The sequence below is a fragment of the Trachinotus anak genome, unplaced genomic scaffold, assembly GCF_046630095.1.
Source record: "Trachinotus anak isolate AG129_WGS33_773 ecotype Australia unplaced genomic scaffold, CSIRO_AGI_Tana_v1 ptg000008l, whole genome shotgun sequence".
Taxonomy (NCBI): domain Eukaryota; kingdom Metazoa; phylum Chordata; class Actinopteri; order Carangiformes; family Carangidae; genus Trachinotus; species Trachinotus anak.
Window position 1 is genome coordinate 2,268,051 of NW_027273859.1, and position 21,950 is coordinate 2,290,000.

General features: G+C 41.3%; 2 protein-coding genes across 2 annotated transcripts in view; both read left to right on the forward strand.

The window, feature by feature from the left end:
- The first annotated feature begins 245 nt into the window (after positions 1 to 245).
- On the forward strand, positions 246 to 10,034 carry nelfb (negative elongation factor complex member B). The gene is made up of 13 exons (XM_071481831.1): positions 246 to 493; positions 1,979 to 2,139; positions 2,236 to 2,335; positions 3,026 to 3,256; positions 3,347 to 3,532; positions 3,647 to 3,759; positions 3,840 to 3,942; positions 5,104 to 5,199; positions 5,322 to 5,464; positions 5,618 to 5,724; positions 7,322 to 7,463; positions 7,723 to 7,831; positions 9,535 to 10,034. Exons 1-13 carry the CDS (start codon positions 392 to 394, stop codon positions 9,691 to 9,693), a joined length of 1,752 nt encoding a protein of 583 aa, XP_071337932.1. The 5' UTR covers positions 246 to 391; the 3' UTR covers positions 9,694 to 10,034.
- Positions 10,035 to 14,108: 4,074 nt separating this feature from the next.
- arrdc1a (arrestin domain containing 1a) overlaps positions 14,109 to 21,950 on the forward strand; it is a 15,860-nt gene continuing 8,018 nt past the window's right edge. The window contains exons 1-4 of the mRNA XM_071481832.1: positions 14,109 to 14,297; positions 18,385 to 18,495; positions 18,886 to 18,936; positions 20,846 to 21,000. Coding sequence (XP_071337933.1) covers positions 14,180 to 14,297; positions 18,385 to 18,495; positions 18,886 to 18,936; positions 20,846 to 21,000 — 435 coding nt within the window. The 5' untranslated portion in view covers positions 14,109 to 14,179. The remainder of the gene's footprint in view (positions 14,298 to 18,384; positions 18,496 to 18,885; positions 18,937 to 20,845; positions 21,001 to 21,950) is intronic.

Consider the following 21,950-nt stretch of genomic DNA (forward strand, 5'->3'; position numbering starts at 1 on the left):
GTAGAAATAAATGAAGATATATATATATATATATATATATATATATATAAACAAATAATTAAATTAAATAAATACATTAAACTTTTTTTAAATTAATTTTGTAAAAATTTATTTATACTTTTTTTGGGCCCCTCATAGAGAAGTGGTTAGGAAAGGTGATTTTCGTTTTACTTTTCGACCGCAGCCCGCGAATCAAACCCGGAACTGCTTCGTACCTCGTGTTTCCGACGGACTGTTTACAAAGTTGCAACACAGGAAGTTTGCTTTGACAGCGAAAAGCATAATGTGTAGGTGTGTTTTGTAGAAAGCGGTTATATTTCCTCCTGCAAATTCACTTATTAGATTTTTTCCGAACATTATTTCTTCTATTGATGATTAAACCGAAACGAAAATGTTCGCGGGGCTGCCTGAGCTCGGAATATCCAACGGAGAGGATCTGAAAGAAACTCTCACCAACTGCACCGAGCCTCTGAAAGCCATTGATCAGTTTCAGGTAAGGCTGCCGTGTTGTGTATGTTACCTACAGGTGCACCACGTAGCATCGTAGTTAGCCTCACGTCTCTTGTTTGGTATCTAATGTTGGCTAATTTCAGCACCATTGCAATGAAAGTCTCATTTAAAATGTGGATGTAGCCCCGATGTGCAACAAGTTTCCTGCAGCCACTGAAGCGCAGTGGCTGCAGTGAAATTGGTGCAGAATATTAGAAATTAGGGTTTTGCGCGCCACTGTCCTTTCCGGTATTAATGCAAGTTGGAAACGTTAGCCAGCCCGCGATGCTTCACCTTAGGGTGCACTGATTCAGTGTACCCTGAAGATGAGGGGATGAAGAGGAAGAAAGGAAGAAAGTGACATTATAACTGAGAGTAAAGCGACCTGTTACATGCTCACTTTAAAACCCATCTCGAACTCTAACCGGCTGCACAAAGACAATGCGGAAAATACTGAAGTGCCGCCTGAATTATTCATTTTCCTAAATCATCAGAATGAGGCTGGAACGAGCTTCCGGTCCGGCAGTTCAGGGAACTTCAGGCACTGAGCGGCCGACTCTTCCCTGCACCATGTGTTGTTGTGAAAACAGGGCTGACCAATCAATCGCATCATAGCCCAGTGCAGTATTGAAATCTCAGGAGCTGTAATTTTTTGAGAAAGGTAAAATGTGTCACAACAGCAGACCATAAGTGAAGCATTGTGGTGCTACACAGACACCATACATAGATATCATATTCTCCACATGTAAGGAACATGGCTGTTTGGTACAAGACCCCAGGAAAATCATCTCATCATCACCATTTTCATATTTTTTTCAGTGTAAGTGAAATACAGAAATTCCCACTCCCACTATAATTGTGAGTTATATCTCAGTTTCTGCAATAATCACATTTTTTTTGCTTATCGTTCAGCCCTAGTCTTAGACATAACAGTTAAACAACCAGAACACTGTCAGAAACCCATTCACTTTGTGAAATCTCTGTTTTATTAATGAAAGGGATTTCACTGTGATCCACACAACAATAGACCAGGTCAACCTTGAAACACCGTTTATTCAAACCTTGGGTTTGATTAGAGTGGAAACAACCTGGAAAACAATCATAAGCCACATTATACAATACATTTTTTAGATCTTGGTTGTTTTCAACCGTATTTTGACCAGATGAAAGATTTTAGTCATCGGATGTCTGGATCATAAGTTATCACAGAAACTAGCCCAGCCCCTCCAACAAGCCTAGTGTCCTGACAGGCTCTCTCTGTGCATGTGATCCATTAAGTCAAGTAATCGAGTCAAATTAGCAAAAGAAGCAGTTGTTGAATAAAGTGATGCTTGGTGAACGTTTTATTTGCCCAGTGTCCTAAAAGATTATGAAATGTTTCCAGTCATGTTTTATCAGGTATCAGCCACTGTAACTGAGGAAGGGAGCATTTATCCAGCTGAGACCAGCTACAGCTTGAACCTATTTTTGATTCATTACATGACTGCAGATGGAAAATGGCATCCTGCTGCCGACTCTCCAGTCCGCTCTTCCCTTCCTCGATCTCCATGGAACACCTCGGCTGGAGTTCCACCAGTCTGTGTTTGACGAGCTTCGAGAAAAGCTGATGGAGCGAGTTGCCACCATTGCAGAGGGCAAGGATGAGGACAGGTGTGTCGTCGGTTGATTTTGACTTTGAGTAATATTTTCTGAAGGAACAAGCTCTGATGCTTTGATCTCTGGTGCTTTGTTTTTATCTACTTCAAGATACGGGAAGCTTGAGGAGCTGCTGGAGAAGAGCTTCCCACTTGTCAAAATGCCGTCCATTCAGCCTGTTGTGATGCAGGTGCTGAAGCATCTCCCCAAGGCAAGTGTTTTTAGAGCTGTAGCATATTAACATGTACACAGTCGCAGGACCTCCAGTACCAGGTAACACCACATTCAGACTGATGATGGGAAGCAGGTGTGACCTGCCAGTGTTGGCGTGACGTGTTACAACAGCTCGTTTTTGGGGAAAAGGGAAGCAACATAAACCAGATGTGATTGGTAATATAAATTTATTTCGTAGTGAGCAGATAAATAAGGATACAGTCAATGATTAAGGGTACCTTAAAGGGTAAACAGGGCAATCAGGTGCTGCTAAATCAAAAAATATAACAAAAGGAGGACTCCAGATAAACAAGAGCGAGTTCTCTCTGACTAACATGGAAAGAAAACCTTTCTATCTAATGTTTACTAAAACTGTTCCTAGTGACTTTAACAAAAGAGAATTTCCTCTGTCTTGGTAAATCAGTTTAACTAAACCTGGCTGCTGTGGCCGTAACACCCTTCCCCTTAAGACACAGCACTTGGGCCGTGACTCATGGTAAAGCGGCGCTCCTCAACATCATCATCAAATCAGCCAAGAAAAGTCAGGAAATCCCATCATGACCTGACGGTGATTCATCCAGCAGTTGCTGATAATAAACCCGGAGGAAATTGTTGAATTGAAATGTCAAAATCGTCTTTGTAAAAGATGCTTGCAGAACTCACCTCACCACATGCTCCCCTACTGCAGGTGCCAGAGAAGAAGCTGAAGATGGTCATGGCTGACAAGGAGCTGTACAAGGTGTGTGCTGTGGAGGTGAAGAGACAGATCTGGCAGGACAACCAGGCTCTGTTTGGAGATGAAGTCTCGCCCCTGCTGAAGCAGTACATCGTGGAGAAGGAAGCAGCTCTGTTCAGCAGCGACCTCTCCATCCTGCACAATTTCTTCAGCCCTTCTCCCAAAACACGACGCCAGGGCGAGGCAAGTCACTGTCATTTCTAAGACCAAATTAAGCGATTCCCGGTGTGGAAGGTTGCTGCTGTTAACTGCTGAGCGGTCTTTGCGCTGTAGGTGGTCCTAAAGCTGACCCAGATGATCGGAAAGAACGTCAAGCTTTACGACATGGTGCTGCAGTTTTTGCGAACGCTCTTCCTGCGAACGCGGAATGTGCATTACTGCACGCTGAGAGCAGAGCTGCTGATGTCTCTGCATGACTTGGACATCAGTGAGATCTGTTCTGTAGACCCCTGCCACAAGGTGAGGACATCGCAAAGATCGTGCTCCTGAAGAATCTGACACCCTGTGTTTCCTGTGTTTTAGCTTTGTGTTACATGTTTTTTTCTGTTGTGTGTCTGTTGTGTGCTGTGACAGTTCACTTGGTGTTTAGACGCCTGCATCCGTGAAAAGTTTGTGGACGGAAAGCGAGCGCGAGAACTGCAAGGTTTCCTGGATGGAGTGAAGAAAGGACAGGAGCAAGTCCTTGGGTAACACAAGGGGACGGCTGAAGGTTGAGAACAGCTGTTAGTCGCTGTTGAAGGGATGAATTAATCTGTGTGTGTTTCAGGGACCTGTCCATGATCCTCTGTGACCCGTTCGCCTGTAACACCCTGGTTCTGAGTATCATGAGGAACCTGCAAGAGCTGCTGAGTCAGGAAGCTTTACCCAGGGTGAGCATACCGATTGACAGCTAGGGGTGGGGTGGGGTGGGGGGGGGTGGGGTGGGGTGGGGGGGGGGGGTTTGGGGGGGGGGGGGGGGGGTGATGTGGTAAAAAATGAAGCCTGCCCCAACTTTAAGGGGCCCATATTTTACTCTTCTCCAATGTTTTATCTGAAGTGTTGATCTCCATCAGAAGATATATCTGTGGTTTTAAGAACCAAAAACCATCTTTGTGTAGTTTTACATCTCCTCTCTCAGGCTTCTCTCTGGAGCTAACAACAGGTCAGTCAGTCAGATTGATTTCTGAATCTTCTGATCGGCAGACTGTTTTCTGAGTGGTCTGATAGAAATACAGCAGATTTCAGGTAAACACTCAGAGAAACCAAATCCTGCAAGGTTGGATGGTGGGTCCAGGTGGGTGGGACTGCTGAGAGCAGTGACTGCTTTGTTGTGACCTCACAAAGTTCCAGAAGTCCTGACGGCTGGTTTTAAGGCTCAGTTTCTGAATGCAGGCTGTGTGCATTTCTCTGTGGACTGAGGCTTTGATACTTTCACAGTATTAATATAGAACCTAGACCTGCTTTATAATCACAAACACATGGACATTTACCTTTTATAAAATATGGATCTATAAAAGTTGATGTCAGGCTACATTACCTAAAAGAAATATAATACTCTAACTCAAGATCAACATAATAAACAACAACTATGGGTCTGTAGTAAACTTAGTAATAACAAACATAACATAAAATCTAATAGAGCATCAGCTGTAAACTGATCAATTAACCGGTAAATTTTAATTTTATCAGTTACAAATAGTAAACTAATATTGAGTTCAATCTGTTTCTGCAGCACAACAGACTATTGATTAATTGACTGTTTTGCATAAATCCATCAATCAAGTCTAAGCACAATTACAATATTTACAGTAAGTCTCTGCAGTCTGTGTGAGTGATGTGACACTGCTTACTGCAATGATTTACTTTCTATTTCCATATTCTCATCTCTCTTGTTTACATGCTGTATGCTCAGTCTAAAGCACTGTTGTAACATCAGGGTGGCTCCAGTGTGCCAGTAGACCGTTGTATTGTGCCATGAATTCTAAAAGGCAGAGAGCTTTTCTTTAAATGTGATCGTATTCTGAAGTTGCCGTCTCTGTGTTTGTGAACAGGACAGTTCGGACCTGATGCTGCTGCTGAGGATGCTGTCACTGGGTCAAGGAGCGTGGGACATGATTGACAGCCAGGTGTTCAAAGAGCCTCGTTTGGTATGTACGTCAGGCCTTTTAGTCACTGCTGAAGAACATGATCTGAAGCCAGATGAAGCTCATTGCATTAAACCCCACACTTCAAGTGACTGTACGTTGTCTTCCTGTGCACCTACCTGCAGGATTTGGAGGTCGTGACCCGCTTCCTGCCCGCCATGATGTCAGTGGTTGTTGATGATCACACCTTCATAGTAGAACAGAAACTTCCCAGTGAGGAGAAGAGCTCGGTGTCGTACCCCACCACCCTGCCCGAAGCCTTCAACAGGTAAAACGCTGCAGGAGGAGACGTGGTGATGTAATACAAGACGACTTCATAGAAAGATGCTTTCATCAGTAGCAGCATCTCAAAGTGTTGCATGTCAAGGCCATTGATTCATGAATCTCTAGATGAGTCTCTGATGTGATGTTTTTCCCTCAGATACCTGCAGGAGAACAGAGTGGCCTGTGAAATGGGTCTTTACTACGTCCTCCACATCGCCAAACTGAGGAACAAGAACGCCTTACAGCGGTTACTGCCTGCCCTGGGTCAGTGCCACTTTTTTGTTTGACTGTTGTGATGCGGAAGCTTCAGTTTCTGTTTTTTTGTTTTTTTTTAATTAATTTAATTCAGAAGCATAAACATGATAAAACAGATATGTATATGCATACATACACGAACACATACACATAAATACATATGTACATATATACGCATATATACTTATACACATACACACACACTCATATACACTCATGATAAGATAAAAAATGGATGCTGCACATTCCACAGAGCTCCAGGAAAGGCCAGCCTAAATAAAAGCATTTTGAGTTGTGACTTAAAAGAAGCAACAGATCTGCACTCACAGAGTCACAGGAGCGTGTTCTAGAGGTGCAGCCCAGATACACTGACGGCCCTGTCCCCCATGATGCGCAGGTGGTTGGGCCTCAGAGGAATGTAGTGATCTTCTAGAGGGTTTAAGGGATGGAGAAGGTTGGATAGGTGTGGAGGGGAAACATCTATGAACAATGAGTGTTTCAAATGAATGTGGCATTTAACTTTATTTAAAATTACATTTCATTCAAGAAATGTTGGTACAACTGGTCTGGTGTTAATTTTGACTGAGTTGTAGTCTAATCCTTTTGAGGAAAATACTGATTATTTTCAGTGGAATAGTAGTTATTTGGTTTTAGTCTAGTTTGCATTGTTTTTGTTGTGCTGTCGCAGCCACAACAAAACATTTGGCTCAACCCTGGGACCAACAACATATGAAGAAGGCGCCATACCTGAGGTTCAGTTCAGCGAAAATGATTCCATTTAACAAAGTAACAAAACCAAGAGAGTGGAGTGCTGGCCAAAGAGAACAAAAGCACGGAGAGAGTCTGGGCCACAAACAGAAACCACAAACTGGACTACCAGACCTCCATCCTCATAAGACAAAAGAAAATGAGAGAGACCCACCCCCTCCTCCTCCTTCAGAGGAGAGGGAGAAGACTGTTTTAATCTCTGTGTAATTCAAGCATTTAGAGGCCACAGCAGTCATCGTCTTTGTCGTGTAGAGTTACCATGGTAACAGGTGTCGTTTTTCAATTGGCACAATGTCAGTGGAGAAGGCCCCGTTTACTCGAGAGTCCAGTTCACTCTGTGGTGACAGACTGACTGACTCTCCTCATTAGATCCGCTTCATGTTCTAAACAGAACCACAGCTGCTGTAGCCATGGTCTCCTCTGCAGGGCAGTGACTCCTTCACAGTTTGACCAACGTTAATGGAGCTGGAGCTAACTCCTTCCTTCTGTTTCTGTACGCATGATGCTTCTTATTGACAGCGGAGCCACAGGATGAGCAGCTGAGTGAACTTCTGAACAGGAAATATTTTGGGCGGAACAGGAAACAGACTCACTGATCAGGAGTCACAGTTTACAGTCTGTGATTTTGCAGCTGCATGCAGGCCACTGAATTGAACTTCTGGATGAGAATAGGAGTTAATTTGTTTTTTCATTGTTTTCATCAACAAACATTTTTTTAATCGTTTCACTGCTGCCAGGACAGATTCTGTTTCTACAAGGGCTCCTCTGCTGGAAGAATATAAAAGAAACACACAAGCCATGTGAAAGTCAGACTTAAATCTGTGCCTTTAACCCACAGTGGAGACTTACAACGACATGGCCTTTGGCGACATCTTCCTGCACCTGCTTACTGGACACCTCACCCTACTCTCCGACGAGTTTGGATCAGAAGACTTTTGTTCTGTTGTGTTTGACAGCTTCCTCCTCACGTCTTTCTCCAGGTGGGTTGATACTGTAATGTACCTGCAAACCCACAGTGAGTGAAGCTGACCACATCACTATCACGGTGAATCACTACTGTACTGAGACAGACACAGCTGACCCTGACTCACACAGTGGTTTGACCTGGAGGTGATGAGATGATGATGTAGCAGCATCATCAGCTCCCAGGAGCCTTTGAGCTTTATTCTTGTTACACTCAACTCAAACATCTCCAGCGTGTCTCCTGACAGTTTCTGTCTCTGTCTGAATGGTTTCCAGTAAAGAGAACGTCCACAGACACACCCTCCGAATGTTGCTGCATCTACAACACAAAGTGCTGCCGTCATTCTTGGAGACACTGATGAAAACTCTCGAACCTCCAAAACAGGTTAGTTAATTTCCACATTCAGCCTTGTGCTTAGACATGGACAGGAGTTGTGGTGATGAAGAGGACGTCTCCCTGTTCTTTATCTGTCTCCAAATTGGGGGGAGCCGTGTTTGATTTACACTCGTAGCAGCAGTAGCACAGTACATTCACTAACCTAAAGGTTTCTCTGCACAGCCGACAGGTGAGCTGCTGCACAGACTCACAGCTTCAGTATTTATTGTAGTCTATACTATAAACTCTATACTGTAACCTATATGTTACTGTAGATACTGTATTTGCAATGATATGTCCACTTTAATGCATAAACAGGAATTTCAGTGTTTCGTGAACCATAGAATCAACACAAAAAAAAAAAAAATCATCTGCCACTGGCTGTGTATTGAGGTAAAGGCCTGTCTGTATATCTGGATCGTCTGGAATATTATTGGCTGTTGGGACCTCACAGGTCTTCATGGAGATGAACCTCTTTCCCCTTGAATGCAGGTAAAGCATATCTCCATTCAAATTACCAATAAATAAATTTGAATAATATAAATAAAACTAGAATTACTACTTTGTTGTTTCCTCCACCAACCAGTCACGTTGCAGGAAATGTGGCCACAGTCTCCTCTTCCTGAGTTACAGCATTGAATAATAGCCAGAGGTGTTTTTATTGAACATTATGATGTCACAGTGAAGTTGACCTTTGAACTTTTGGATATAAATTTGATATTTATGTTAAATTGTGTCATAATCAGCTCATGAATTCTTGAGTTATGGCCAAAAATGTGTTTATCATCTTCATTATTATAGAAGGTCACAGTGACCTTGACCTTCAACCTTTGACCACCAAAATCTAATCAGTTCATCTTAAAGAGGCATAAAATGTTCTCTTGCCCCTCATGGTGTCTGGCCTTTTAGACAGATTCTAAATCTGAGATATCAGATTCTGAAATTTCACCAATACAGTGAAGGTGGATTGAATTTATTTTGTGGTACAGTATTTAAAAAAAGAGAAACATCTCTTTCCCAAAGCATTGTCAGTTTTACTTTGGACAATCAAAGACAACTGCTTTCTACTGAAGAAATAGTCCCTATGAAAACTGTTGACAGTGTGACTGTGGAGGCCAGGTCAGGATCTGAGCGAGCGCCATTCTCCCTCATCAGTATAGCACTGACCAGTGCTATTAAACTCCTGATCTGTTATTATCCACAAAGCTAGCTAATGCCATGGTTTGTCAGTAGAAGACGGCTAATGAGGCTTTAACGTATAGTGTTCCAGTCAATCTGCCTGAGTGACGTAGTGGTGAACATATCTGCGACTTGCATGTCAGCACAGAAAAACACTCCATATTCAGCCTGTGGTTCATCTCAGAGCTTCAGCTGGTGTCTGAGCATCACATTTCAAAACAGCTGCTTAGAACTGGATCATGACACAAGCAGAACAACACTAGAAATAAAAATGTGCACACTGAGAAAATGACAGTGAATACACTGCTGAACTAAATATAAAGGATCCTTATCAAACATCTTTGTTTATGTGATGCTGACACATCGTGATCGTATTTCTTTAAACCCTCAAATATCGAAATTACAGTCTAACGACTATCATCAAATTACAACACGCTGAAAGTTCAGGCATCAATACTCAGGCCCTCAGACTGACACAGACTTGTTGTTCTTTGTGTGTGTCGTACTGACGCTGTGTGATGCTGTAACCACAGTGCAGCGAGCCGGTGAAGGAGCTCTACACCCAGCTGATGGAGAAGTTGGAGGCACAGAAGAAGAGCCCCCCACCGCCGGAGGAAACCCCCTCCCTGGATCTAGGGCTGCACCCGGTGACTGTCCCCACCACCGCCTCCACACCAACCACGCCTATCTGAGACACAGTGGAGCTGCTAAAGAAAACGACTCGTGATCAGTGACTGACTGTAAATACAGCCTCCAGACTTATGCATTTTCAGAAAGACTGGATTGTTGTTGTATGATTTTTTTTGTGTGTAGTTTCTTTAGTTGTTGGTCTCAGAGAAGGTCTTCGAGCTCTGACAATGATGCCAGTGGCCAGACGTTTTTCTTCAAGGGGAGGGGAGGTCATGACTTTTGTAAACTTTGTGCTCCAGCATTATTGTCCAAATATACAGAACTTTCATATGTATCAGTATTTTACACATGGGCTGTGTCAGTAGTGCGAGAAACGTGTAAATAAATGATTATTAGAAATACAGAGGGGAGTTATTGTGTGAACTAAGGTGCAGTGCCACATCTCCGTGTTCACAGTCAGTCACTTGATCAGAGGCCCTCGACTAAAACAGGAAAGAGTCTGTAGATGTCACTGTGCAGCTCCCACACACAGTTAGTGTGAAAGGGAAACGCAGACTTTTGCATTAAGCTTATTGAGTTATGACCACTTCTAGTGAAATTGTGTTGAACCAGGTGAGAACATTAAGTCAGGTGAAACAGCTTTTCCTCCACGCTCACAAGTGTTAGTGATCACCATGTACTTAACTATTGGCAGCACAAACACAAGATTTTAAGTTGAAGACACACAAAACTGAAGACAGTGCGACTGTTTTCCTCTTTGATATTTAAACTGAAGTTATTTCCTTATCGTTGCAAATAATTTTGAGCTGGTTCAAACTAAATGACAAGATTTTCTGCTGCCTTAAAAATGTAAACTTTGTGGCATCATTTTACATTTTCGCTCTTTGAGGAGTCGGTTCTTTTTTTAACATGCAGAACTTTGCAGTACCAGAGTCAGAACAAAGACACACACGTGGCTGTATCTAATGACTCTACAGGGGTAAGGACTTCATCATGGTTCACATTGTTTTCATAATCATGAGAAGAAACAACCCAGGTCTCTGGAGGGTTTTCAGTCTGAAAAATGCATGTTGGGAAGTCTATGCTATGTGCTGACTGACAGACATTAACACAAATTTCATTAACTTACCAAAGCTTGAATTTCAATTTCTGTTGAGGAACAAAGACATTGGAGTTGATATTAGTTACAATTATAAGTTGCATGAATTACCAATGTTATTGTTGCACACATCATTTCTGCAGATCTGTCAGATCTGCACATTCATGCTGCCAATCTTCTGTTCTACAACATCCCAAAGGTGTTGTACTGGATCCAGGTCGGGGGGGGGGGGGGGGGGGGGGGTTGAGACGAAGATGATCAACTGTTGCCATGAAGATAAAGGGATAAACATGTGAGGCCTTTAAGCCTCAGATCTCTGTTCTTGGCTGACAAGAGTGGAACTAGATATTGTCTTCTGTGGTACAGCTCATCTGCATTGTTGCTCATTCTGATGCTTTTCTGCTCACATACTTTTGTTGTTAACTTCGTTCTGAGTAAAAACTTTGCTGTGTGTGAAAATCCAGAAGATCAGCAGTTTCAACAACACTCAAACCAACAATTATGTCACGGTTGATTGACCTGCATCTGTGGGATTTTACACGTTGCAACACGATTGGCTGATTGGATAATTGCATAAATAAGCAGATGTACAGGTGTTCCTAACGAAGTGCTCAATGAGTGAAGGAATCATCTGGGAAACTGACCCTTGATGTTGTCATCACAGTTAGCTCAGCTTGGCCTGAACACGTCTGTCACCAGTTTGGGCTGTGGAGTTTGACAGACATGGGTGGGCCTAATGAAAGACACTGCTGAACTGTGTGAAGGGAAAGAGTTGGCTCAAGTGTGTGTAGAGCTTGAAACTCTCACAAGTCCTAAAACTTTATGAAAGTACAATAATACTCAATGATCAAAATGCAAGCTGTAGATATCTAGAGTTGAGAGCCAAAAACACTGGATCCTACATTTCCCATAATGCAACCACTCATCAAGAACATCTTTTTTTTTTTTGATGACATCATCTGGGTTAAATTGTCAGACTTGACAAAAAGGTGGGAAGTTCTCCTCAATTACAAACTGGCCTTTAACCTTTAATCTCTGTGTAGAATCTGTAAAACCAATAAAATTTTGTGGTTGAAAAAGTTGAAAATGCAAAACTGAAGCTAATGCAGAAGCTCTAAGAGACAACTGGCCTAAATCTCTGGTGGCCTCTAGAGGCTGTAATGTTCATTGCATCCTGCAGTTTGAGGTGACTGAACAACCAGTGGAGCTGAAGATTTAGGTCATGGAGTCATGTCAAATCAAAAGTACAGTATGTGCTCAGCAAATTTCACAGCAACCTGGAGTTCAGAGCAAACAGTGTGTGTTATGCAAATTTGACATTTGGCCTGATGTTGGTACCAGACAACAGTCTGTCCAAACTGGAAGTTCATGGGCTCAGGACTGTGCCAGATCCACCATTATTATTTCAATATGACCAATATAAAGTCTTGTTTTGGGTATTGAGGCCAGAGTCAATAAGATTGATTTTTTTTTAAATAATTTTAAAAAATGGATCCATGTCAGACCACACTCACTAGGTGTTTTTGGCATCTCAGGTACAGTGGTTCTAAAAGTGGGGTCTGGGTTCCTGGGGGTGCACAGCAAAAAGGGGAATAATTCATTTAAGTAACACAATGACAGAATGTTTGACTGTTTTGGTCATGGGTTTCCAGCACTTTGTGCAATAAAACTTCTAAAAGCAGAAATCTTAGCGTAGGGTCCTTGAAGTGGAGAAGTTTGAGAACCACTGTCTTAGTGTATTTGCATCTCTGCTGATGTTGCTCACACAGGCACAGTGATCTCATTAGTTCACTTAATTCACATCTGTTGTTTGCTGTCTGTTTAAACATTAAAGACATTCAAGATACTTAACAGGTGGTTTATCAATTAACAGAGAGCAGGAAAAAGAAATGCTTCATATCCAGCAAATTCAGAGGTGGTAATCAAAATATAATCAGAAGTAGCTTATCAATAATCCATTCATCTCATAAATCATCACCCATTTCTCCCCTTTACATGATTGTTCATCAGCTGCTTTAACAGCAAAAAGTGTCCATATTGGTATTGATATATCTGATATTACTTTAATTATAATTTAAACAGTGTGTGATGTGATGTCATCATAACCACATAATCAGTTTGCCGGCTCTGAAAAAATATTACAGAATTTTATGCTTGATAAATAAATAAATGTACAACCTCTGACAAAGCTGATGTGGGTTATATGTTCTCACAACCTTGTGTTGGTACATTCAGCTATAGATGAAAAATATTGTTCAGCAATGTCCTCTCCTGCAGCAGGGTGGACAAGAGCCATCTCCAAACACTGTAACTGCACTTATGATGGTGAACTTCAGGTGAACTCTGAAGAGTTCATCATTTCCATAAAAGGAAAACTACAGAAGTGTTACCGAATTATTTAATATTTGTATGTAATCTATTAATATTGTAAAAGTTATCCTGCTGATGAATGAAGCAGCATCAGTTTGAAAAAACAGCCAGAGAGAGAGAACAAGCTGCAGCTTCATCATCACCATCTTCTCCTTACTGAGGATGTTACAGAGCCCAGAAGTTCAGTTCAGTTTCAATTCAGTTTTATTTGTACAGCGCCAGCCCATAACAAACATTATCTCAAGGCACTTTACAAGGTAAGGCCAGGGCCTTGCATTATTATAGAGAGAAACCCAACAGTTTCCACAGTGAGGAGGAAAAACTCCCCTTTAACAGGAAGAAACCTCCAACTGAACTGGACTCAGGGTGGGGAGGGGGCCATCTGTCTCGCCCGAGAGAGAGAGAGAGAGAGGTGTTGCTAAAAGTCATTATCAGCAGTTCACTCTGAAACAGTTACAACAAGTTCTCTGTTTTATGGTTTGTATAGTATCATTTAAATGGATATGATTTGAATATGATTTTAAGATGCGTCATGCTTGTAAGAATCAGTGTTTCTAAAGTAAGAACTTGTGAAACATGACTAGTTTACTACAGTGTTTTGGTGAGTTTGATGGAAATAAACCATCAGCAGCATCAGAACAGTTTCATAACTCAGACTGAGTTCTTATTATTTAACATGACGCCTGTATGAAGACCAGCCAGTGAGACAGTGACAGCAGGTCTCATCCTGAGCTTTCTGCTCTGTACGTCTGTGCCTTTAGGTTTAGTTTTATTGTGCTGCTTCAGGACTGGACATGAATCTTACTTGTCTTTATTACAGGTGAATGTGTCAACATTGAGACTGAACTCAGGGCCCAGATTCTTGTTTATGCATGAACCAAATTTGGTCACGTTCATGAAATAAAATTGAGACTAAAAATTCTGTCATATTCAAACGAGTGAATTCAAACAATTTATTTTTCCAGGGCAAGGTACGCCTGACAGGTCGGTGACGTCACCGGAGGGGGCGGGGACGGAGATGCGTGTGTGAGCCTGTGCGCACAGGTGAGCCTCAGTCTCGCCGCGGATCGAGGGGAGACATGGGGAAGCTGCAGGAGTTTGAGATCGCCTTTGACAAAAACAAAGTGGTCTACAGTCCGGGGGAGTCCATCTCCGGGACCGTGGCGGTCAAAGTGGGCCAGGCGCTGCCGTGCAAAGGTGAGAGGCTGACGGTGACGCGATTATTCGGCCAACGTTTGTTCACCAGGTGGGAAAACGTCGCCATCTTCCAAACGAGGAAGTGACGGACTGAGTTTTCTTTGGTTTGCACTTCAGTGTTATGTTGGTGAACTCTGTCCGTGGTTATGATCATCTGAAATTTGACTTGTGTGTAACTGATTTCTTACGGCACGAATTTATTGTAATGTTATTTATTCAGTCTTTCAGTGAGAAGGTTTAATGCGACCTCCTGGGGATTTTGGTTGTTTTTCTTTCTCCTATTACTATTGTCTTAGAGACAGGCCGTCCCTATAATGCCCACATGTCATCCAGCAACAATGTTAAAACCTCCTGACTTCAAACTAAAATGATTTTTTAAACATTATATTTCATCATCAACCTGTTTTTATTTCCTCGGGGGTACATTGAGGGGTGACCCTCATTTTCTGTGATGCTGATATTACATAAGCAGAAATACAACAATCAATCTGAATAAAAACAGATGCTTTTAAAAGGTTTAAAAACATATTTGTAAATTGTCCCGCTGTTATCAGGGAATCAATATTAAATTGGGTTATAGATTGTCCCATGAACATGCGGTGTGACCCACTCCTGAGAGGGGGCTTGATAAGGTTTGAGTTATTCATTTATGTTACATAATTTATCAGTTTTAATTTCCAACATGAAGATCTCTGTCCTCTACAAAACCTTCCATGTGTCAAGAGAAACAGTCCTGGTTTCAGCTTTATGACATTTCATTTATGTTTCTAATGCCAATTATCTCCTCCATTGATTGTGATTGTTTGGTCTATAAATGACTGCCCAAAGTGACGTCAGTGTACTGTATCTTGTTTAATCTGACCAACAGCCACAAAAAAACCCCAAAAAAAAACCAAAAATAACATTATTGGAATGAAGGATTAGGAAAAGTGGAAACTTCTCATGCCTGAAAACCTGCAACAAATATTTAGCAAAGAAACACAATAGTTTAGATGTAGTAAAATCATTGTAAAACAATAGCAATACTGAACATCAGTGTTGAAATTGAAATACAGCTAAATTTATGGCAGCAAAATTATTTTTACTTTGAAATCCATCTGTTTGGGTTTATGTAGCTGAATTCAAAAAACGTACAGAATGTGACCTGAGAGGTCAGAGGTCTCATCAGTTTGATTTATTCTCGGTAGCCTGAATGTTGAAGTTAGAATTTTTCATTTTGAATTTGATCACAAGTTCTATATTAGTAGACCTAAACTGACAATGAAATGACCAATATTTTTTAATCACACAACCTACTGTAGTCAATACTTCATATTTGGTGGTATTTAAATTCAAAGGAAATATTCAGCAGTGGCTAAATTTCACTCTCCCTTTCGGTCTTTCTTTGCCCTTTCATGCCTGATGTAAATGTTCCTCTTCAGATCTCAGCAGCTTTATTGTGGCAAAGTTCCTAATGATAGAGAACACGTTTAAATGTAAATCATTGTCATGATAAGGCAAAATGCGTAAATTACAAACGCACCCTTTTCCACATTTTTTCCATTACAGCATCAAAATATATTTTTTCTTTTGTTTTTCTGTGTGTGTGTGTGTGTGTGTGTGTGTGTGTGTGTCAGCTTAGTGAGAGCAGCTTTTGTGTGGTCAGGAGTTTCTGTTTGAAAGCTTGCGGGGCCTCCAGTCTGTTTACATTCCTCCTCAGGTGGAGCTGGTCTGACTGTCAGCTTCATGTCACCACCTACCAGGAAACAGACTCTGTTTCCATGCAACAGTTTCAATCACTGATGGACTGTGAAGTGGGTTGGGCCTTAAGATAAGAGACATTTATCTGGGCAAATATTGACGCCATTTAAAAATCAGATGTAGTTTGAGTCATTGCGGTTCCCCTCAGATAAGGTTCATATGATGAGCTTACTGACAGACATATTCTGCACCTTATAGTCTTTTCATTGTTAAATTACATTAAATATATAATATAAGGCCGAATGTATGTGGACATATACTGATGTTAGTCAGTTTTTCCTGGTTTGGGTCCATTATTTCCAATGAAAGGAAATCATCATGTCATAACATACAATGGTATTTTAGTTTGTGTTTGCCTCTTTCCTGTTTTAATATGACAGCTCCCCCTGTGCACAAAGACAGGTCCACAAAGAACTGTTTTTTTACTTTGGTGGCCTGCACAGAGCCCTGAGTTGAGCTCATCAGTGTTGGACCTGATGCTCTTGTATCTGAATGAAAGTGCAGACACTGAGACTTAAAAAGGGATCAGTCTAAATCTAATGTACATCTCCCAGCGCTTTCCCATATCCTTCACTCTCACATTCATTTTTCATTCTGATATGATTCTGTTAAGATCATTTTTGCCCCCAATATAGAAATGAAATGCGTATTGTTCAGGGTACAGTTGTGTTTAAAATTAAACTACCATGTAGTTCAAGTATGTATTTTATGAAAATACAGACATGTTGCCAAGCTTGCACTAGAGGTAGTCCTGAGAACACAAATTCATTTAAATATTCCTTTGCTTCAAAGTTTTAACCCAACAGTCATAGTTGATCTCTTGTGTTGTTCATTAGCAGAACCATAGAAAATCTAAGAGGACCCTCTTTATATAGGCCCATTGAAATTATGGTGAAATTCCTAGCTCCAGGAAATCACAGGGTAAAAGGGGTTGAAATTCATCCATCCAGTCCACTTGACACAAAGTACTGTCATCAACGTCCTCATCCTTTTTCTTGTATGAGACATGTGAAGAGGCTTAAAAAACACTGCATGGTGGATCAAAGCAGCGTCCACAGACTGCTCATCTTTAAAAGCCTGACTACTGAGTCATGATCACAGTGCACTGTCGTGTTCCTACAGTCAGGAGATAAGCATTGATGCCAAAGTCAAAAGGGAACTTCAAGAAAGTGAAATGCTGGATTTATGCAGTTGGGTTTCCTTCTCCCCTCAGACCTGCATTAGTGGGGCAGCAGCAGACTGGATTTAAAGCGACTCCCTGCACTGATCTCTGGGACTTATCTTATGTACACAGAAAATCATACTTTTTCCCACACTCTTCTATATTATTTGCACTGATTATGATTCACCCACAGCGGTTTCATGTTCATCCAGCAGCTGGAGATGTTCCATCAGCTGGTTGTCTGATATTTAATGTTAGAAGAATAGAGCTCTGACTGCCACAATCATGTCTGCTGGGTTGGATTTTAATTGGGCCTATGTTACTATACTCTATAGTTTTGCCAGTTTGAGCATGGAACGTTTGTTGAGAACAAGCTCACCTGGGTGACCTACTGTTGAGACAGCACTTTCTTCAGTAACAGAAGGGTTTCATGTGATCTCTTCCCTCCCATCTCTGTCTCTGGGCTTTAGGGAAACACACTTGTGCTTTTTGGCTCAACTGAAACAGTGGAGTCGGCCCTGTCGACGGGTCTGTGACTGACTGACTGAGTGAGTGAGGAAGTTAGCCATTTGTCGGCCAAATGCCCCATGACTGAGTAATAAGGGTGGACTATTGGTCAGCCAGCTGACTGTTGAAGTCTCCCCATTGGTCGTTGCTCTTTCAAAATGATTTGGTGCCAACAAGCAGTGTTCCCGATTTAGCACCTTTGTCACTAGATTAAGCAACTTTTCAGATGCCTTTAGTCACTTCTTTAAAAACAGACAAAAAAAAAACATGGAGTGACAGACCTAGTGACATTTTGGACAAACCTGTAGAGGAGAGTTGCCAGTACTGCTACGCCAGTGTGGGGTCAGGCCCTCTGCAGACACACCTCTCTGCGCTGACCGCTCAGCAGCTGATGTGAATGAGCTTCTACCTTTCTTTTTAAGCACAGTCCATCACAGTCTTTGTCTTTAACTTATGTGTTTGGTGATTTTGCCAGATGACGTTGTGGTTATAAAGTCAGGAGTTTAGCAGCAGCTTTGAAGTGACCGCTAACATGTAGTCTTAGTGGGCCATGTTTCAGTCACTGTTTAGAACTTGCTCCATTGTCTGACAACACAAACAGAAAATCATGTCAATGAGAACAGCTTTATTGATTTCCTGTGACTAAAAACTGCACTGTCTGTGTGTTCTTACCTGCAGCCATCAAAGTGAACTGCAACGGTTTCTGTGGCATCACTACCAAGGTAAACGACACAGCATGGACGATGGAGGAACAGTACTTCAACAGCACCGTCTCTGTTGCAGACAAAGGTAGGCAGAACTGAGACGTCCTCCAAAACTGATCCAAAGAGTTTGATCTATGCAACAGTCAGTATCAGATAGATGATAGTTTACCCCATCAGTTCATATCAAGGCCAGTCTCTGTCACGGATTATAGAGCTTAACTGGCCTTAAATACTTGTGTGCCAGGAAATGTCACAATACACAAAGTGAAAATCCTGGCCACAGCCACATCACAGAAAATAAAACTAGGCTGATAAAAATAATTGAAGGTTGGGTAAAGAATGTAGCAGTGAAGGTTCCCATTTTCCGCTGTGGTTACCTCATACAGTCCTGAGGCAGACCTGCCTGCTGGGAAACAGCAGAGTGATTGTTACTGTTTCCTCTGATAAATGTTGTCTCTGTCTCTGTGTCATACAGGAACACTGAAGCAGGGAGAACACACATTTCCCTTCAAGTTTCTCATACCAGGTAGGAGCTTTGAGTGATGGGATGAACACTTGCCACTTCACATTCTTTCCTATGTTTGTGTGTTTTGCCCTCACATTTCACCGCCTGACAGACATGTCCTGGCATGATCATATTTACCCCAATTCTGTTATGGTTCAGCAGCACTGAGGACAGGACTCAGAGCCCATAATTCACTGGGGCTTATGAGTTTTATGTAAAAAATTGCACTGATTTCCAGAATTTGTTTCAACCAGCTCAACTTATTATACCTAGGTCGTACTTGAAAATTTAAATTTAGATTGTTACAATTTAAAAGAACTTCTTTTAAGTTTTGCTATTGCTATATAGCCAACATTAGCATTAACAGTTGCTCTGCTTACCACTCTAGAAGAAACGTTGCAAGTACAGCATCAAACTTCATTCCCTTACTCGCCAAGAGCCGTCTCCAGAGGTGGGGAGCAACCCTCTTGTTTTGCTTCTATTTCTGTTGGTTCTTTTCTTGTACTGGCGTTAGCATGCTAACCAGCTGGCCCGCCAGGTTCGCCCATCTTGTCACCTTCTGATACCGAGTCGCTGTAGCATCCAGTCTACCCTGAGGAAGTAGCTGCTCAGAGGACATCATATAACCTCTTGTCTTGTAAATGTGACGCTGGCTGAAGCTCTTGGCAAGACTGGTAAATAAACCGCTGCTACTGGTAATACTGGCTATGTAGCAATAGCAAAACTTACAAATGGCTCCTTTAAAGCTGCTGAAATGAAAATGTTTACATTAAAGTGAATTCTGTGAGTGTGTGTAGTGTGACAGGGGTTATTCATGTTCAAGAACCCAGAAACAAAAAAAGATCAACATCTCTGCAGTCCCCCACAGCGCTACAGAGCTTTTAAGCCTCTTTTAGCACATTGTTTTGGATTTATGGCCTCCAGCTTTACTCATCTTTGTTTCACTCTCACCTTTTTGTATCTCTCATCCCTTTTTATACAGACATTCTACTATATTGCTGTGAAGAAGACCGTTCATTATGTTCTGCCTGTTTACACGGAACCAAACAGCTGGCACAATGCCACCCCATTATGTGATTGTTAGATAGCATGCCAGCGCTCAGGAGGAGATCAGAGATGTGACATGTAACACAAAAGAGAACAATAAGGTGTAAACGTGTAAATCAGCCATGCGCCATAGCAGCTTTTATGAGGTAGTCATGTGTCAGATGTTGTGTTTACTGCTGATTCCACTGCCTCCGAGTGGCAGAAGATCAGTTAATGCAGCTTGGTTCCTTGCGTGTCTAATGTTTGTATTAACACAACTGTATAGTCTGTTTTAAAATAATGGAAACACAAGCGTAATTCTGGTTCGCTCTTATTTTCATAGTTTTGTCCATTGTCCCTGTCAGTGTACTGTACTCACTGATCAATGATTTTGTTGTAACGGTGCCAGCACATTGTAAAGAGATATAACTTGTCTTTTTATTTCTGTATTGGGTATTTTGACTCCTGGCTCCTAGAGAATAGTTCATCTTGTCCCTCACTTCCTGTCTACGCATTACTGCCATGGTTTATTATGATGGGCTCTCATAAGATAACACAGCAACTTGTGTTTAGCCTTTGTTAGGCCACTCACCTGCAGTAAAGCCTCATCCACAGTGTGAGGAACCACACCACTGAAACTCAAAACCAGCCCAACCGGTCCTCTTGGTGTTTTGAATCTAAATCTGTCTTTTGAAATGTGTGTGTGCTTTCACCACTGAGTGCCTGCACGTTATTCAAGACCCCTCTGGAGTCTTGTTTTCATGTTTACATTACAAGACTGGAAAATAACCACTCATTTGTCAGGTTATGGAACAGGAACATTGTTCAGCATCAGCTCTAATCCGTTATTCTGTATTTGCTATTATGTGATAAAATTAATACATATTTGACTTCTTTCCCACAGCCACTGCTCCGACGTCTTTTGAAGGCAACTATGGTAGGATCATTTACAGAGTGAGGGCTTTTATTGACACCCCACGATTTTCCAAAGACTACAACAGAGAGAAACCTTTCTACCTGCTAAGACCTCTAAACCTGAATGAAGTTCCAGACATATGGGTGAGATCTCATCAGATGTGTGTGTATATAATTTGTCCATGTTGGTCTTCCAATATTGTTTCTTGTTCATTTCATTAGGGGTAGTTTTGTGTTGGAACTATTTCTTGACAAACAGCAGTTTTATCACTGTAAAATAAAGGGAACATCCAGAGGTGGGGCACAGTCATTGTTCTGCAAATTACAAGGAAGTTTCCTGAGTCAAGTTGCAAGTCAAGTCCAAGTCTTAGACTTAGCATTTTGGGACCTAAACAAGTCATTATGCACCTCTTATGAAACTGAATGAAATTTTAAACAGAATATCAATTAGTCAGATAAATTGACAGAAATCAAAAATTCTTTTTAAGATTTGTATTATTACCTTTAAATAAATGTTTATTTTTTTTATTTATTTGCAAATCTTTGTTGTATATTTTTATCTTAATTTTATTTTAATCTTATTTTAATTTTTAACTTGTAAATTCTACCTCTTATTTTACCCTAAGTCTATTTATGTTGCTGTTTGCACCAACCACCAGCACAAATTCCTTGTATGTGGAAACATACTTGGTAATAAAACTGATTCTGATTCTGATTCTGATGTCATACCAATTAAAAACAAAATAGTCAGGTGTGGCTTGTGTAATTCATGAGGTAAGGGTTGAAGTTTACTTATTCATCACATCTGAATGTAGTGTTAAATTCCTTATTTAATTCACCTGTCTACAACCAAAGATTTACCTCAGATCTGTACCTTTTCTTGGCAGAGACGGCAGATCTGCCATAGTGTTAAGTGACAACATCATTTTTGATTGTAACCAGGAAGTGAGATTTCTGCAGAATATGGTGATGATGAGGAAGTTCTGAGTAAATCTATGCTTACCTAGACCAATTGAAATCACAGCTGTAGTACAGATGTTCCGATACCATTGTTTTCTTATTGTTTATGATGAATGCTGAACTTGTTGATCATC

What these genes read in the sequence shown, in the direction of transcription:
- nelfb (XM_071481831.1), top strand. Translation starts at nt 392, where the DNA reads ATGTTCGCGGGGCTGCCTGAGCTCGGAATATCCAACGGAGAGGATCTG. An exon ending in GAGGGCAAGGATGAGGACAG is followed by an intron (nt 2,140 to 2,235) that starts GTGTGTCGTCGG and finishes ATCTACTTCAAG; the next exon opens with ATACGGGAAGCTTGAGGAGC. An exon ending in GCGGTTACTGCCTGCCCTGG is followed by an intron (nt 5,725 to 7,321) that starts GTCAGTGCCACT and finishes TTTAACCCACAG; the next exon opens with TGGAGACTTACAACGACATG.